Source organism: Canis lupus, chromosome 1 (genome assembly GCF_003254725.2).
Source record: "Canis lupus dingo isolate Sandy chromosome 1, ASM325472v2, whole genome shotgun sequence".
Classification (NCBI taxonomy): domain Eukaryota; kingdom Metazoa; phylum Chordata; class Mammalia; order Carnivora; family Canidae; genus Canis; species Canis lupus.
The window spans coordinates 29311200-29327240 of NC_064243.1; the positions used below are offsets into that span (position 1 = coordinate 29311200).

At 41.6% G+C, this 16041-nt stretch overlaps 1 protein-coding gene across 2 annotated transcripts in view; it reads right to left on the reverse strand.

Annotated features, from left to right (window-relative positions):
* Window positions 1-1955, reverse strand: part of MAP3K5 (mitogen-activated protein kinase kinase kinase 5) — a 198217-nt gene extending 196262 nt beyond the window's left edge. Inside the window, exon 1 of one of the 2 annotated variants that reach the window (XR_007412214.1) lies at window positions 1286-1845. Coding sequence is in view for 1 of the 2 variants with exons in the window: in XM_025422373.3 (XP_025278158.1) it covers window positions 1286-1709 (424 nt within the window). In the remaining variant the exon portion in view is untranslated. Of the gene's footprint in view, window positions 1-1285 lie in introns of both variants that reach the window. The other variant, XM_025422373.3, reaches the window with a different exon arrangement.
* Between the last annotated feature and the right edge of the window lie 14086 nt (window positions 1956-16041).

A 16041-nucleotide genomic window follows, 5' to 3' on the forward strand; every position in this document is an offset into this window, starting at 1 on the left:
TTTTGAAGAGACTGAAGAGAATCAGAACTGAAAGCAAGTTTGGAATATAAAACCTTTTACGTGATCACAAATGCAAGAATCTTATTGTTTGAAACCACTGTTAAATTTTCCGCCCACACTTAGAAAAAATAAATACATGTATGTTCTCATATTTGGTTGTACAGGGTACTAAAGGTTAACTTCAATAGCATGTTAATATTATTCCCAACTTTAGCAAGCAAATAGCTAATTGCATCAATCACTAGAACTGCAATGACAGTTTCTGAAATATGTGATACTTGAAAAGATAACTTTTTTATGGATTACATTGGCACTCTATTTTTTAATTTTACATTTTATTTATTCTTTTAAGATTTTATTTATTTATTCAGAGACACAGAGACAGGGAGAGGCAGAGACACAGGCAGAGGGAGAAGCAGGTTCCACGCAGAGAGCCTGACGTGGGACTCGATCCAGGGTCTCCAGGATCACGCCCCGGGCTGCAGGCGGCGCTAAACCGCTGCGCCACCGGGGCTGGTGGCACTCCCTTTAAACAAACTAATTTTTAGTTATTAAAATAGTAAATATTTTAAACAATGTTAAATTATGTACTTTCCAGCTCATTGTGGTATATGGGGTAATAATATTCTCCCACCAAAATCCTAACAAAGACACCACGAAAGTTTAGTTCAAGTGACAAGGTTACTGCTTTTGGAAGTAATTCCTTAGAAGTTCAAATCGGTTAAGACTAGAACATCCAAGCTACTAAATATGTTCGAGTGAAAGGACTTGGGAAGATCACGACACGACATGCAAATGCGTATAGATAGACTCTGAGAGCAGCGGGCTGCGTGGTTCCTGTTCTCCCAACACCACACAGAGAAAAAATGAAAGCGTCATCTAAAATAGTCACAGGTGTATATATAGAAGGGAGAAATGGGCCAAACCTAGCAAAAGAGAAACCAAGACCCCAAATGGACAAAGGCTGATGGGGCCACTATCTCGCACTACTTTAGAAGTGAAAAGTTCTTGAGGAGGGGCCTCCGGACCGGCTCCAGCGCGGGCCGGCGGGTGACCCAGTCGGTCTAGCACAAGTACACAGGATCTTGCACCCGCACCCACTCTTCCCCGGGGGCAGCGAGCGCCCGGAGCAGTCACGCAGCGCCGCTCGCTGCCCCTAAGGTGGGGCAAGAAGTGGGTAAGGAGGAAGCACGCCTGCCGCCTAGGAAAACCTTGCCCCGCTGCGGGCGGCCAGGGAGAACGTGGCCCCTGACCGTGGAGGACGCGGAAGGGGCTGCACACGCACCTGCGTTGTAAAAGCGGTCCAGCACCGTGGTTTCCCCGAAGTCCAGTTTGCCAAAATGCAGGGTCTCCAGGGTGGCGCCCACCGTCTCGCACGCCTCCCGCAGGCTCTGCAGGGCCTCGCTCTCGGCCACCACCAGCTGCCCCTGGCTCGCTTCGTTGATCACATAAGCCACCGTGGTCCGTCGGCCGCCTCCGCCACCAGAGCTGCCCCGGCACCGGGTGGCGCTGCTCGCAGAGGTGGCAGCCGGACAGCCGGCGCCCGGGGCGGCGGCACTCTCCACGTTCCAGAAGCTGCCCGGCGGCGGCGGTGGTAGTTGGCTCTCCGGGCCCTCGGCCGGCGCCGCCGCTCCTCCCCTCCGGCAGCTGCCGCCCTCGGCGAAGGGTGGCACGGAGAAAGTGATGCCCTCGCCCGCCTCGGCGCTCATCTCTCCCGGCCGGGCTGCGGCGGCGGCGGCGGCGGCGGCGTCCCCCCCAGCCCAGCCGCACCGTCTGGCCAGCCACAGCTCCGGGCTGCTCCGCGCGCGCCGGGCTAAGCAGCTGCCATCGCGCGTCGCGCCCTCCGCACCGCGCCGCCGCCTCCTCTCCGGCGCCCTCTCTCCCGGGGGCACGCCGCTACCCGGCGGCGGCTCGCCCCTCCTCGGCGCCTCCGTGGCCGCGCCGCTCGCCCGAGGCAGGGTGTAGAGTACGAGCGGTGGGGACGCCAGGGTGAGCGGGAAGGGACCGCGCTTCCTTCTGCTGCCGGCAGACAAGTCGGCTCGCGAGCCCGCGCCGCCGTGCAGCTCAAGGGCGCCGCGCTCGCCGTGCGGAGCGCCCTGGCCCCCCGGAGCGCGGCTCCCGCTCCTTGCGTGCCGGGCGCTGGGAGGGGCCGGGGAGGGCGCCCGCTGGGTGGGGAGCTACCTGGCCAGCACCTCTCGGGCGAGCAGGCTCCCCGGGCTGCGTCCCGGAACAGCAGCCGCCGCAGCCGAAAGGACCCGCCTCCCTCCTCGGCGGCAGCTCCCCTTCATGGGCTCTAGTTCCTCCTCCTCCCCTGGCCTCGTTTCTCGCCCGAGCGCGCCGCGGCCGCTGCGTCCCAGCGCCAGCCTCGCCGCTGGGTCTCGCCGCTCCCCGCAGCCGCTCGCCCAGGGGGCCACCGGCTTCTGCCGCCCACTCGTCGCGGCCCCGAGAGTCAGGGCCCGCCCCGGGGGAGGGCGCTGCTGGGAAGCTGGAGCCGGGACGAAACCGGCCGCGCCGCGGCTCCCGGACCTCGGCCAGGCCCCGGGCTCGGCGCGGGGCGGGAGTGCTCCGCCGTCACCCACCGGACCCCCACCTAAGAAGACCCGGAGTCGGCCAAAGCCTGGAGCGCGCGCGAAGGCAGCACGGCGCACGAAAAAGAAAAAAAAGAAAAAAAAGAAAAAAAAAGTCTCTCCGGAGAACACTCGGGGCTCCGGAGCTATCGGGAGGCTCTCGCCCCGGTCCCCGCAGCCAGGGCGCCCCCGTCCGGCGCCTGGCGGCCTCGCCCTGCGCGCGGTCTGGTTCGGCGCGCGGCGCTCCAGCGCTGGGCTGCGCCGAGGGGCCGGCGTTGCGCAAGGCCGGAGGATTTCCTCTAGCGCCCCGCCGCGGGGGCCTATATTGGACGGCAACGGGCGATCGATTCCCGACCGTGGCTGGCACAACTTATCAGGTCGGCCTCCGCTACTTTCCATTAAAAAAAAAATTGCACTGGCAATGTTATCGTTAATGAGTAATTGCCTAGGCCTAACTGCTGAACGACTGAAGCACTCTCATTTAGGTTCTTAAAAGGTACCCCCTCCCGCGCACGCGGTGTCCTATGCTTTCAGGAGACAGAATAAGGGATCTATACCCCACTCCGCAAAGCATCACCCACCAGATGAAAGGAAATTAAATGACATTCTTTATTTTTTTTTTAATTGCATCACGGCAGAGGTTGGGGAGGATACCTGGATTGCTTAAGAGCGGTAAAAAGGAAGAAATCTACTTTGGAGAGCAAAAACATACATCAGGTCTCAGAGAACTTCCCAAAAAACACTCTTAATTGTTGGGAAAACCGGTGAAAATTGCAGCGAAATAAAGTAACAGCATTGGACTTCCCATCTCGGAGATGGGAACCGAGATAGGGAGTTCTATGAATAAAGTAGAATGATGTAAATTATTAATGCAAATTAAAGCTTAGAAGAAAAGGAAGGATAAAACAGTTGAGTAGTAGAGTTAAAAGAAGGAAGGAAATGGTAATGAGGAAAAACACCTAGCAGCAACACAAGCATATCCTCAGCGAAGCAAATGACATTAGCTTTTTAAAAAAGGTTTGTAAAATGATAGAAGTAAATTTATAGTAAGGAAATTATATGTAACTGGGATCTATACGATCCCTGTCTGCTTGGGGCTTGATCTCATTAGGAAAGTAGGTATTTAGTGCATCAGATAGCATACGGGAGCAAAAATATTAACAGGCTGCCAAAATAAAAAGAAAATACTTAAGAATACAGATATTCATATGAAGAATCAAGTCTTGTCCTGGTACAGAATTTTTTAAGATTTTATTTATTTATTCATAAGAGACACAGAGAGAAGCAGAGACATAAGCAGAAGCTGGAGAAGTAGGCTCCATGCAGGAGCCCAATGAGGGACTTGATTAGAGAACTCCAGAATCACATCCTGAGCCGAAGGCAGATGCTCAACCGCTGAGCCACCTAGGCATCCCCTGGAACCGAATTACATGGAATCTGATATAGAGTACATTGAGGAATATGATAGACTCGAATATGGATTTGTAAAATATTATATATTCTTCAAATTTATATTTAATATTTTTAGAAGCCAGGTACATAATATAAATATTAATTCAAGGAAAGTGTTTCAGAGGAAACTAAAATAATATGAATCAGATGCAATAGTATGTGGTTATATTACCTTAATAAATGTGAAGAATTGAGGGTATTAGGTAACTCACTGTAAGCTCATAACTTCATATTCTGCATTGAGGAAGGAAGGCACCCAAGGAAATGATAACATATTGCTTAGATCCTCTCATAAATAGCAGACTTCTCTAGAAACTTTTGACAAGGATTAAATCACAGTCAGTAAATGACAGAATTATAAACATTCTATGGTATCTTTACACTTTCAAAAGACATGGCAGCAAAATTGAAGTCTACCAGTCAAAATCATATTTTCACTCAGAGTCTAGTCTATTTCCATTTGGAAATTAGGTCTTGGGGGACATCTTTGAGAACATCTACAGGTAGAGTAAAGAATTTTCCTAATGAAGAGCTAGAGAAATACAAGGGAGAGATTTTTGCTTCTGATTATGACAGGTTAGGTAATTCCTTCTGACTAAATAAACCAAAGAATGCTGGGGGAAAAAATTGAAGTTTAAAGTAAAGGCATTAAAGAACTAATGAGATAATGAAGAAATATCTGGCCAGATTCTGGAAGAGAGGCCAAGGATCTGGGAAGGTTTTCACAGTTGGGGCTGCTCTGGGCCTGGCAGTTTTTGTGAATCTGAATTAGGCAGTGGAAAGGCTGAACTACATTTTTGACAGCACCTGGAAGGACAAAAGCAAGGATGATATAATCAAGAAGAAGTAGGGGTGAATGAAAAGTAAAATGACTCTTGTGTGCATAACACCCAGTCTCCAGGTATCAGAGTAACCCAGATAAAAAGTCTCAAACCCTGAAATTGGTTTAAGGTAATTCCAGACATTCAACAGGTAAAATTTACCCAGAGGAAGATAACATCATCTGGCTCAGGAATTATTTCTACAAATATAAGATCTGTGCATGTAGGCAACTTTTGAATGCATGGTAGAATGGTAGAGGAGGAAGAGAATATGAACAAAATCCTGACTTTGACAGGTGTTTCCGAGTTCTCTCTTCCAGTCCTCTTCCAGTTCTGATCTGGAAGAGAGAGAGGATATGCTTTCATATCCCTCTAATCTCTGCCTGGGGAGGCTAATTTGTGTGAATTTTATCAATGGGCTTCCTTGCTTTCTGTTTGCCAATTGGGTTGGTCAATGATGAGGCCAAGCAGGGGATATAAGGGAAGAAGAGGATTGAGACTTTGAGTCACCTCAGGCTGGCACTATGTTCCTGAACAGGGAGTCATTGCTTTTCTCAAGGGGCAGATCCTACAGGATCCACTTTCTTACTGGGCCTCATAACTTACCCTCACCTTGGCCTCTGGTACCTAGAAATGATGATACCTCTGAAGCCATTGGCTGCAAATTGTAGCACAATCCTTTGACACTTCCTTTATACCTCTTTACACACCTTTGTAATTAGTCTTTTTTGCAAATAAACCCACCTCAAATTGTCTTGTTTCCTATTGACTCTGATAACTACTAATGAGCTTTTAGAAATTAGAAAACAATGTAACCTGTTTCCTCACCCATAAAATAAAGGGTTGAATTAGATTAAACTGAAAATCCTTTGAAGCTCTAATGTGCTGTGTTTAAGTATTCATTTGAAATACCAGTTCTTGGGGATCCCTGGGTGGCTCAGTGGTTTAGTGCCTGCCTTTGGCCCAGGGCACGATCCTGGAGTCCCGGGATCAAGTTCCGCTTCCGGCTCCCAGCATGGGGCCTGCTTCTCCCTCTGCCTGTGTCTCTGCTTCTCTTTCTCTGTGTGTCTGTGTCTATCATGAACAAATAAATAAATCTTTTTAAAAAATGAAATACCAGTTCTTATACTAACTTGAAATGTGTAAAGAATGAAAATACCACTGGGTAGCAAAATGGTAGATGGGGAAGCTTTCCCTTTATAGAAATATTCTAGCAAATACACTGAATTTGGATCCAGGTATGGATCACCAGTAGTCACTAACATCACTTAAAAGAGTAATAATCAGGTATGTGCTTCCTGACAGAAAAGCACATCACCAATTATGAAGTAGTCATACCAAAAACAGTGGGCATGAATCTCATAAAAGCCCTTGAATCCAAGGCTAAGATTCTACAACTAATTCCCAGAAATACAGAAGACCAAAAGAGGTCAAAACATTCTAGAGATGCAACTTGCAGAAATGAAACTGTGGGAAACTCTGTAAGATGAATGGCTAATTTTCTTACACAAGTAAGTTACTACCACCATAACTGATGCAAAGGTCTTTGTCTAGTAATAACATGGTCAAATGCATCTTAGGGCCATTTCCAGTTGAAAAATGGCACCACACCAACTGCTTTATGTGCATATCTCCAGTTACCCATCTAGATAAAGGAGCCCAAAGGAAAAAGATTACCCAGCATCAGAAACAAAACCAGGGTTTCAATCCAGAGCCTATGCTGTTATCCACTGTTCCTTATCATAATGAAAGATAAGGCTGCCACTTTAGAAAATATCAAACAGCTGCCTTTTTTTGCTCTGGTGTGAAGACATGCAACCATTTCATTTTCACAGCTGCATGAAGTTTAAAGGAGGGGCAATGAGGCATTGAAACAGTCCACTTGCCCAATTTGGAATTAAAATATCATGTCAAAAGACCATCCTTACTTGTTACTCTGGAAGTTGTACCTAGTAGTTGTGTTTGCAAGCTCTTCCATGAAGCCAGGGAGAATGAAGTCCTGGGAATCTGAAACTAAAGTCAGTGGGGGTGGATGCTGTTTTTGTTTATACTTATCCAATCACCACCACCACTACTCTTAACTGCTACTTTTATTACTTTAAAATTACTCTTAATACTACTACTACAGTACATGCTTGATGTGGTAATTGCTAAAAAAGTTTGGAAACCAAGGCTGAGGACAGATTTTGAAGCATCTTGATGAAAGATAAATTTAACTTCATCCTCTGAGGAAAAGAGACATTCAAGGATTTTGAGCAGAGGAGTAATATAATTCAATCTATATTTTAGAAAGAAAACTCTCACTGATGTCGACATCCGGGCCTGCAGCTAAACACAAAAGGAAGTTGAGAAGCTTCTACAATATTTCTAACCTGGACTAGGGAAGGAACAGTGATCTTCTTGCATCTCACATCTCCTCTAATGGAAATGATTTTTGGTGGAATCTTTGATATGCTTCTTCTAAAAGCATATTTGCCAACATTTTAATTTCTCCTTATGTCCTAGTGAGTCAAGGCAGTTTTAACACAGAGAAAAGAAAGTTCCCTTCCAGTTTTGTGAAAGGAAGACCAAAGCCTCCTCTATTTAAAATTGCCCCATGCTGCCCTGGGTTCACCCACATACTTACCATCTCCATTGTCAGACTGACTAAAATTCTTACTATTAAAGGCATCCCAAAAAACAAAACAAAACAAAAAAATTTTTAAGAAGGCATCCCTTTCACTTAGATGAACAACTCATGAAAAATATATACATAGGGCCACAGTAAGAGTTTTTGTGTAAACAACAGAAACCAACTCTGACTACCAAAACTTTTTTAAAAATGAACTTTTTTGCAAAGATATTAGGGCTCAAGACATCAAAGCAAGTCTGGGGCCCAGGCTCAAAAATATATAAACCTCAAAGGCCAGGAACTAGAGCTGAAGTCACTCCACAGGAATAGTACCTATGACTGTATCACAGCTATTTTTTTTTTCAACACTACAATTGTTAAAGATGTAAGTCCTCTAAAATTAATAGTGCTGGTTCATGAATAAATAAATCATAAGACAGAGTAGAAAACCTGAAATAGATCCAATTACATATGAAAATTTAGTATGAGACAAAAACAGCCTTTTAGATTATTGCAAAAAAAAGGACTTTAAAAAGTCATGTTTGGAATAACTGCAAAGCCATATGGAAAAGATAAAATTGGATTCATTCCCCACACCATACACCAAGAAAAATTCCAAATGGCAATAAGATTTAGTTATAAAAAATGAAACTATTTAAGTACTCAGTAAATATATGAGTACATTCTTTTCAACCTAGGAGCAAGAAACTCTTTCAGGACGTGACTCAAAAGCCAAAAGCAAAAAAGGAAAAAATAGATAAACTTGATAACATAGAAATAAAAAATCTTTACATGTAAAAAGGTATCATAAGCAAACTAAACAAATAGCAAACTGAGAAAAATATCTACAACTAATTCACAGGTCATAAAATGAATTTCTATAAATAGAGAAAAGATTTAAAAAACTATAGAAAATCTAGCTATAGAAAGCCATAGGCAAGTCATAAAGATGGAAGTACAGGTGTCTTTTACTCACTCATAAAAAGATCCTTAATGAGAAATAATTCATAATAAGAAATGCAAATTAAAATTACACTAGCATTCCACTTATCACCTAATATATTGGCAAAAATCCAGAAGTTTGACAACACATTCTATAAGAAAATGAGCATTCAGGATCCCTGGGTGGCAAAGCGGTTTGGCACCTACCTTTGGCCCAGGGCGCGATCCTGGAGACCCGGGATCGAATCCCACGTCGGGCTCCCGGTGCATGGAGCCTGCTTCTCCCTCTGCCTATGTCTCTGCCTCTCTCTCTCTCTGTGACTATCATAAATAAATTTAAAAAAAAAATTAAAAAAAAAAAGAAAATGAGCATTCATGTCTGGTGGGATAAAAAAAATGATAAAATTCTGCAAAGGAAAATTTGTCAATATCTACCAAAAGTATATATATCCTTAACCCTTTGACCCAGCAGTACCACTTCTAAAAATGTATTTCAAATATACACTGGTAAAATTGTGAAAGGTATTTCTACAAGACTGTTCATTTCAGAACTATTTACAATTGCAAAAAAATTAGAAATCACTGAAGCACTCATCCATCAGGAACTGATTTAATAAATTCTGATATATCCACTAAATAGAGTACTTACCATGCAGCCATAAAAAGGAATGTTGACTATTCCATATAACTTGTTTTTCTAAATTTCTAGTGATTTACACCAAGAAGATAATTCTAGATCTCATTTTTCTTTTATGGCTGGAAGCAGAGGTCTAGGTAACTTTTTTTTAAGCAATTTGTTATATTTCCACTGAATTTTGTAATAGAAATGCACACACACACAAGTACCATTTATGTGTTACTTTCTTAATAAAATGGTAACGCACTGTATACAACTTTCTACTGCTTGTATTTTCAGATACCAGACAACAGGCAATAATGGCTGGGAACCTTGAAAGAAGATAAATGAATGAAGTGATTCCTCTGTCAAGGAGGGAATTTCCGGATAGTGGTGCAGGGAAAAAAACTCCAACATCTGAAGATAAAAGATTGGAATTTGGGGAGACTAAGGCTGTTAGAATGTGAAGGACAGAGTATCCAAGAGGAGGAAGCTATGCAGAGAAAGAATTACAGAAATCTACATACAAGATCTTTAAGTCTTTGATACCAGACTATATTTGCATGGGATAAAACCTCATAAGGCCAGGCAACAATATCTTCTGAGGAAAGAGTAAAGTATCAGAGAACTCTAATATCACACAGAGCTGAGAATAATTCGGATTTTCTCCAGTCAGAATGGAGAGAACTTATCGAGTAATGGAACATCTACTTTTTTTTTCTTTTTTTTTAAGATTTTATTTCTTTATTCATGAGAGACACACAGAGAGAGGCAGAAACATAGGCAGAGGGAGAAATAGGCTCCCTGCGGGGAGGCTGATGCAGGACTCCATCCCAGGATCCCAGGATCCCAGGATCGCGACCTGAACTGAAGGTAGTCGCTCAACCACTGAGCCACCCAGGCACTGCCCCTTCTCCCCACCTCCCCGGTAATGGAGCATTTAGAAGAGATTCCAAAAGATCCACAACAGAGTAGTGAGTTAGATTATCTCTAGAGTAAAGGTCATTTAGGCCTGCCTTGAATGAACTTAGAAACAAGAGAGTTCACCCATAAATAAGTAACTACTTGCCAGAAAATATCAGATACCCTTTAAAGAAATATAACAAACATATAGCATTCAATAAAGTAAAACACAGGGGCCCCTAGGTGGCTCTGTTAGTTAAGCATCTGCCTTCAGCTCAGGTCATAATCTCGGGGTCCTGGGATCAAGCCCCACATTGGGCTCCCTGCTCAGCAGGGAGCAGGGAGTATGCTTCTCCCTCTGCCTCTGCTCCTTCCAGGCAAGTGCTTTCTCTCTCTCTCTCTCTCTCTCTCTCTCTCTTTTTCTCTGTCTCAAATGAATAAGTAAAATCTTAAAAAAAAGATTATCTTGCTATCTTGGAGTTCCATATGAATAGCAAAGATTTATATATGTAAATATAGGCTACTCTTGAGATTGTCTGAAATCCTCTTTTGATGTATGGGCCAAAAAGTCACATTTATTTCTCTTTTATTTTAATTACAGCTATCTCTAATCTCTACTATAGGATTCCAATTTGAATAAAAAATAAATACAAATATTTATTGTCTTAATGGTTTGAGAACTAAAATCTCTAAAAGCCAACCAAGAAAAATTTTAAAAATCACATTTTATCCAGATAATATCAATTAGTTAAATTGATTGCTGATTATTTTAATTCCAGTGTAATTAACATACAATGTTATGTTAGTTTCAGGTGTACAATATAGTAATTCAAGAGTTCCATATATTACTCAGTGCTCATCATGGTAAGTATACTCTTAATCTTCACCTATTTCACCCATCCCTCCATCCACCCTACCCTCTGATAGCCATCAGTTTGTCCTCTATGGTTAAGAGTCTGTTTTTTGTTTTGTCTCTTTTTCTTTGATTGTCTTGTTTCTTAAATTTCACAAAGGAGTGAAATCATATGGTATTTGTCTTTCTCTAACTTATTTTACTTAGCATTATACTCTCTAGAGCCATCTATGTTGTTGTAAATGGCAAGATTTCATTCTTTTTTATGAGTAATGTTCCATTGTGTATGTATACCACATCTTCTTTATCCATTCATCTATCAATGGACACTTGGGCTGTTTCCATAATTTCACTATTGTAAATAATGCTGCAGTTAAACATAGAGATGCATATATCTTTTCAAATTAGTATTTTCATTTTCTTTGAGTGAATACTCAGAAGTGGAGTTACTGGATCATGTGGTATTTCTAATTCTATTTTTAATTTTTTGAGGGACCTCCATACTGTTTTCCACAGTGGGTGTGCCATTCCAACCAACAGTGCATGAGGGTTCCTTTTTCTCCATATCTTTGCCAACAATTTCTTATGTTTTTGATTTTAGCCATTGTGACAAGTATCCTCATAATGATATCTCATTGTGATTTTAATTTGGATTTTCCTGATGGTTAACCATGTTGAGCATCTTTTCATGCGTCCCCTGGCCATGTGATGGTTAATTTTATGTGTCAGTTTGGCTGGACTATATACCCATTTTGTGCAAGCGCTAGTCTAGATATTCCTATGAAGGTATTTTGTAGAGTGACTAACATTTACTATAGTTGACTTTAAGTAAAGTGGATTACCCTCCATACTGTGGGTGTGCCTCATCCAGTCAGTTGAAGGCTTTAAGAGCAAAGATTGAGGTTTCCTGGAAAAGGAATTCTGCCTCAAGATATAGAAATCTTCTCTGATGAGAAAATGCTCTGCATCACTTGCCATCAGGGAAATACAAATCAAAACCACAATGAGATACCACCTCACACCAGTGAGAATGGGGAAAATTAAGAAGACAGGAAACCACAAATGTTGGAGAGGATGTGGAGAAAAGGTAACCCTCTTACACTGCTGGTGGGAATGTGAACTGGTGCAGCCACTCTAGAAAACTGTGTGGAGGTTCCTCAAAGAGTTAAAAATAGATCTGCCCTACGACCCAGCAATTGCACTGCTGGGGATTTACCCCAAAGATACAGATGCAATGAAATGCAGGGACACCTGCACCCCGATGTTTATAGCAGCAATGGCCACAATAGCCAAACTGTGGAGGGAGCCTCGGTGTCCATCGAAAGATGAATGGATAAAGAAGATGTGGTTTATGTATACAATGGAATATTACTCAGCCATTAGAAACGACAAATACAAAAAAAAAAGAAACGACAAATACCCACCATTTGCTTCAACGTGGATGGAACTGGAGGGTATTATGCTGAGTGAAATAAGTCAATCGGAGAAGGACAAACATTATATGGTCTCATTCATTTGGGGAATATAAAAAATAGTGAAAGAGAATAAAGGGGAAAGGAGAAAAAAATAAGTGGGAAATATCAGAAAGGGAGACAGAACATGAAAGACTCCTAACTCTGGGAAACGAACTAGAGGTGGTAGAAAGGGAGGTGGGCGGGGGGGTGGGGGTGACTGGGTGGCGGGCACTGAGGTGGACACTTGACGGGATGAGCACTGGGTGTTATTCTGCATGTTGACAAATTGAACACCAATAAAAAAATAAATTTATTTAAAAAAAAAAGAAATCTTCTCTGAGTTTCTAGCCTGCTCTATGTATTTTGGATTTGTCCCCCCTACAATCCTATAAGCCAGTCCTTGATACTTCTTTCTGTCTCTTTTACTATCTCTCTAAGTCTCTCTGTCTCTTTCTCTGTCCCTTTCTCCTCATACACATACACACCCTGACTGATAAAATCACTAATAATAATAAAAAAAAAACATGTCAAATGCTAAATATTTAAACTTTACCCAGAATTTCAAAGCAGAAACTTCTTTATAGGCTCTGGAATTTTTCAATTTTCCTAGCTCATGTTAGAACTAATTTACAGGGATCCCTGGGTGGCGCAGCGGTTTGGCACCTGCCTTTGGCCCAGGGCGCGATCCTGGAGACCCGGGATCGAATCCCACGTCGGGCTCTCGGTGCATGGAGCCTGCTTCTCCCTCTGCCTGTGTCTCTGCCTCTCTCTCTCTCTCTCTCTCTCTCTCTGTATGACTATCATAAATAAATAAAATAAAAATTAAAAAAAAGAACTAATTTACAAAATGTACAAGTGTTTACACACTTCAAGCATAATACATTTCATTTGAAACCCCATGCTTTCATTACATTTACATAAATACAACTATTTAATTTTGGAAGATAATTCTAAATTTGTGCAGGCAATCAAAATGCAATATTCCAATTCACAATTTAGTATTCTTGAATAACTGTACTTATCACTACTAAGAAAACCAGTAAAACTATATTATTTGAAAATTAAGGAAAAAATTAAATCTCCCAGATTCATCACAGAATATTTTATCCTTCTAGATGTCTATGTTTAATACAAAATGTCCAAATTTAGAATGTTTTTAAGAGCCCCCAAATTTATAAATCATTCTTCTACCCCAAAACAGTAGGTTATTGCTTTGATCTCCATTTGGGTAGTTCTGGAATCATACTGCATCTAGATTGGGGGTTAGTGAGAGGCTCAGCCTTAAACCCATGCCTGTCAAGTGAGAGGCAGAGAAATCAGAAGCTGGCTATGAGGAAGGAACTAAGGAACGCTGGACAGATAGAATCAATAACTGCGGGGCTTTAAAGTCATCATTTGGAGACTGAAAGCAATTACCTAATCTAATCTTCTTTTGTATGAATTCCCATCAGGTCTTTCTGGGTCCTTAGCTTTCTAATACTCAAGCATCATAGTCTCATGAGAAAGACTATGTCCTTGCACCCTGATGTTTAGCAGCATTATTAACAATAGCCAAGCTATGGAGAGAGTCCAGATGTCCATCAACTGATGAATGGATAAAGAAGATGTGGTACACACACACACACACACACACACACACACACACACTGGAATATTACTCAGCCATCAAAAAGAATTAAATCTTGCCATTTGCAATGATATAAATGGAGCTACAGTGTATTATGCTAAGTGAAATAAGTCAGTCAGAGAAAGACATATATATATATATATATATATATATGATAGATATAGTATATCACTATATGTGGATTTTAAGAAAGAAAACAGATGAACATATGGGAAGAGGGAAAAGAAAAAAGGAGAGAGGGGAAATAAACCGTAAGAGACTTTTAATGATAGAAAGCAAACTGAGGATTGATGGAGGGAGGCAGGTGGGGGACAGGCTAGTGGGTAATGGGTATTAAGGAGGACATTTGTTATGAAGAACGCTGGGTGTTTTATGTAAGTGATGAATCACTGAATTCTACTCCAGAAACCAATATTTCACTGTGTGTTAACTACCTAAAATAAAATTTAAAAAAGACTATGTCTTTACAATAGTCCTGATACCCAGCGTGAAGGGGATTAAATGAGAAATAGTTGTTGGCGACAATTAGAAAATAAAAACATTCCATGAGACATCTTTATCACACCAACACGATCGTTTATAACCAAAGGCAGAAATCACATTGCTGTCACACATGTGTGAACATGATGCCGATTGCATCACTTCCTAGTGTCTGTGTAGTCGTGCCAAATGAATTCCTCTTACCTCTTACACTGAGCCAAAGCATGCAGCTTCAGGAGACATGAGCCCTGCAAATCATGTGCTTTCTTTTGTGTTAATAATTTCTATTCCTCCTGGTTATTACAAACTTGTAGGGGAAGAGACTACTCTGAAATATAGGTTTCTTCTATACATTTTCTCTTCTGTGTCCTCTACAAATGCATCTTTGTTGTTCTGCTGCTAAGGTGGACAGAAGGTTTTCATCATTTTTTAAAATCTTTTTAGGAAGTGGGTATTTTCTATTTACACCAGTATTTAATCAGGCTTGCAGAGGAAACATTTTTGTTAACTTTTCCCAAAAGTTTGTACATACTCTAGATCCATATTAATTTTTACTTGAACTCTCTATTGTTGATCAACCATGTCTTTGCTCATTTATTATTTATCTCATGCGATTATTAAGTTTAGAGTAGTTTAATGGGAATATGGTATGCATTCCTCTAAAAAAAAAAAGGCATTTAACAATTATCATTAATGGAGACATCTGGGTGGCTCAGCGGTTTAGCGCCTGCCTTCGGCCCAGGGCATGATCCTGGAGTCCCGGAATCAAGTCCCACATTGAGTCCTGCATTTGGTTCCCTGCATGGAGCCTGCTTCTCCCTCTGCCTATGTTTCTGCCTCTCTCTCTGTGTGTCTCTCATGAATAAATAAATAAAATCTTTTAAAAAATTATTATTAATGAACATGATTAATCCCTGACTCATTCTAAGAAAAGTCATACTTGAAAAAGGATAAGTGAACTAACTGAATAAAATAAACAACCTTATCACATTAAGCAATGTATTTCCAATAACATTTCACATTTTTAATTTAATGATTATTAAATTTTATTATTTTTCAATAATATTGACATTACATCATTTGCAGCTTTTTAAAATCATGATTGAAACATTTTAGAGGGCAACTTACGTTGTGTGCGTAGTCCATAATTTTTCTAAATCCTTTTGGATAGTACATGAACAAAAAATTAGCAAAGTCCTGACCGCATTGGGAAGCCTTCATTCCTTAGTGATACTGAAAGAGGTTAAAGGAGAGAATTAAGGATAAAATAGAAACAAGAGGATTAAATTTTCTGCTTTGAAGAAGTAAGTTTAGTACTTGAACAGAAGTAGGAAACATCACCAAAATAGAGCCCCCAGCAATTAAGAGCTTACAGTTACATATGTTATCTCATTTAGTCATCACTACAAACCTTTAATGGAGATTGCATCATTACAGAGGTTTGAAGGGGCCGTACCCCAAGTCCTTATCATGTCCTATGTCATTTTGTTGAGTTGAGCTTACAGACAAGGAACCCGTTTATTTATCCAGCCATTTATCCATTGGAGCCCATTGGAGCCAATATCCATGTAAGGGATACATCTCCCACTTGTCCAATTTATTCAATACATAATCAAGGAGCTGTGAGTACATTTACAGCATCACATAAATTTTAATCATGCCCAAGAGCTAAAAGTATACAAATAGATGTCAGACTCCTCATCACAAAAACAAAA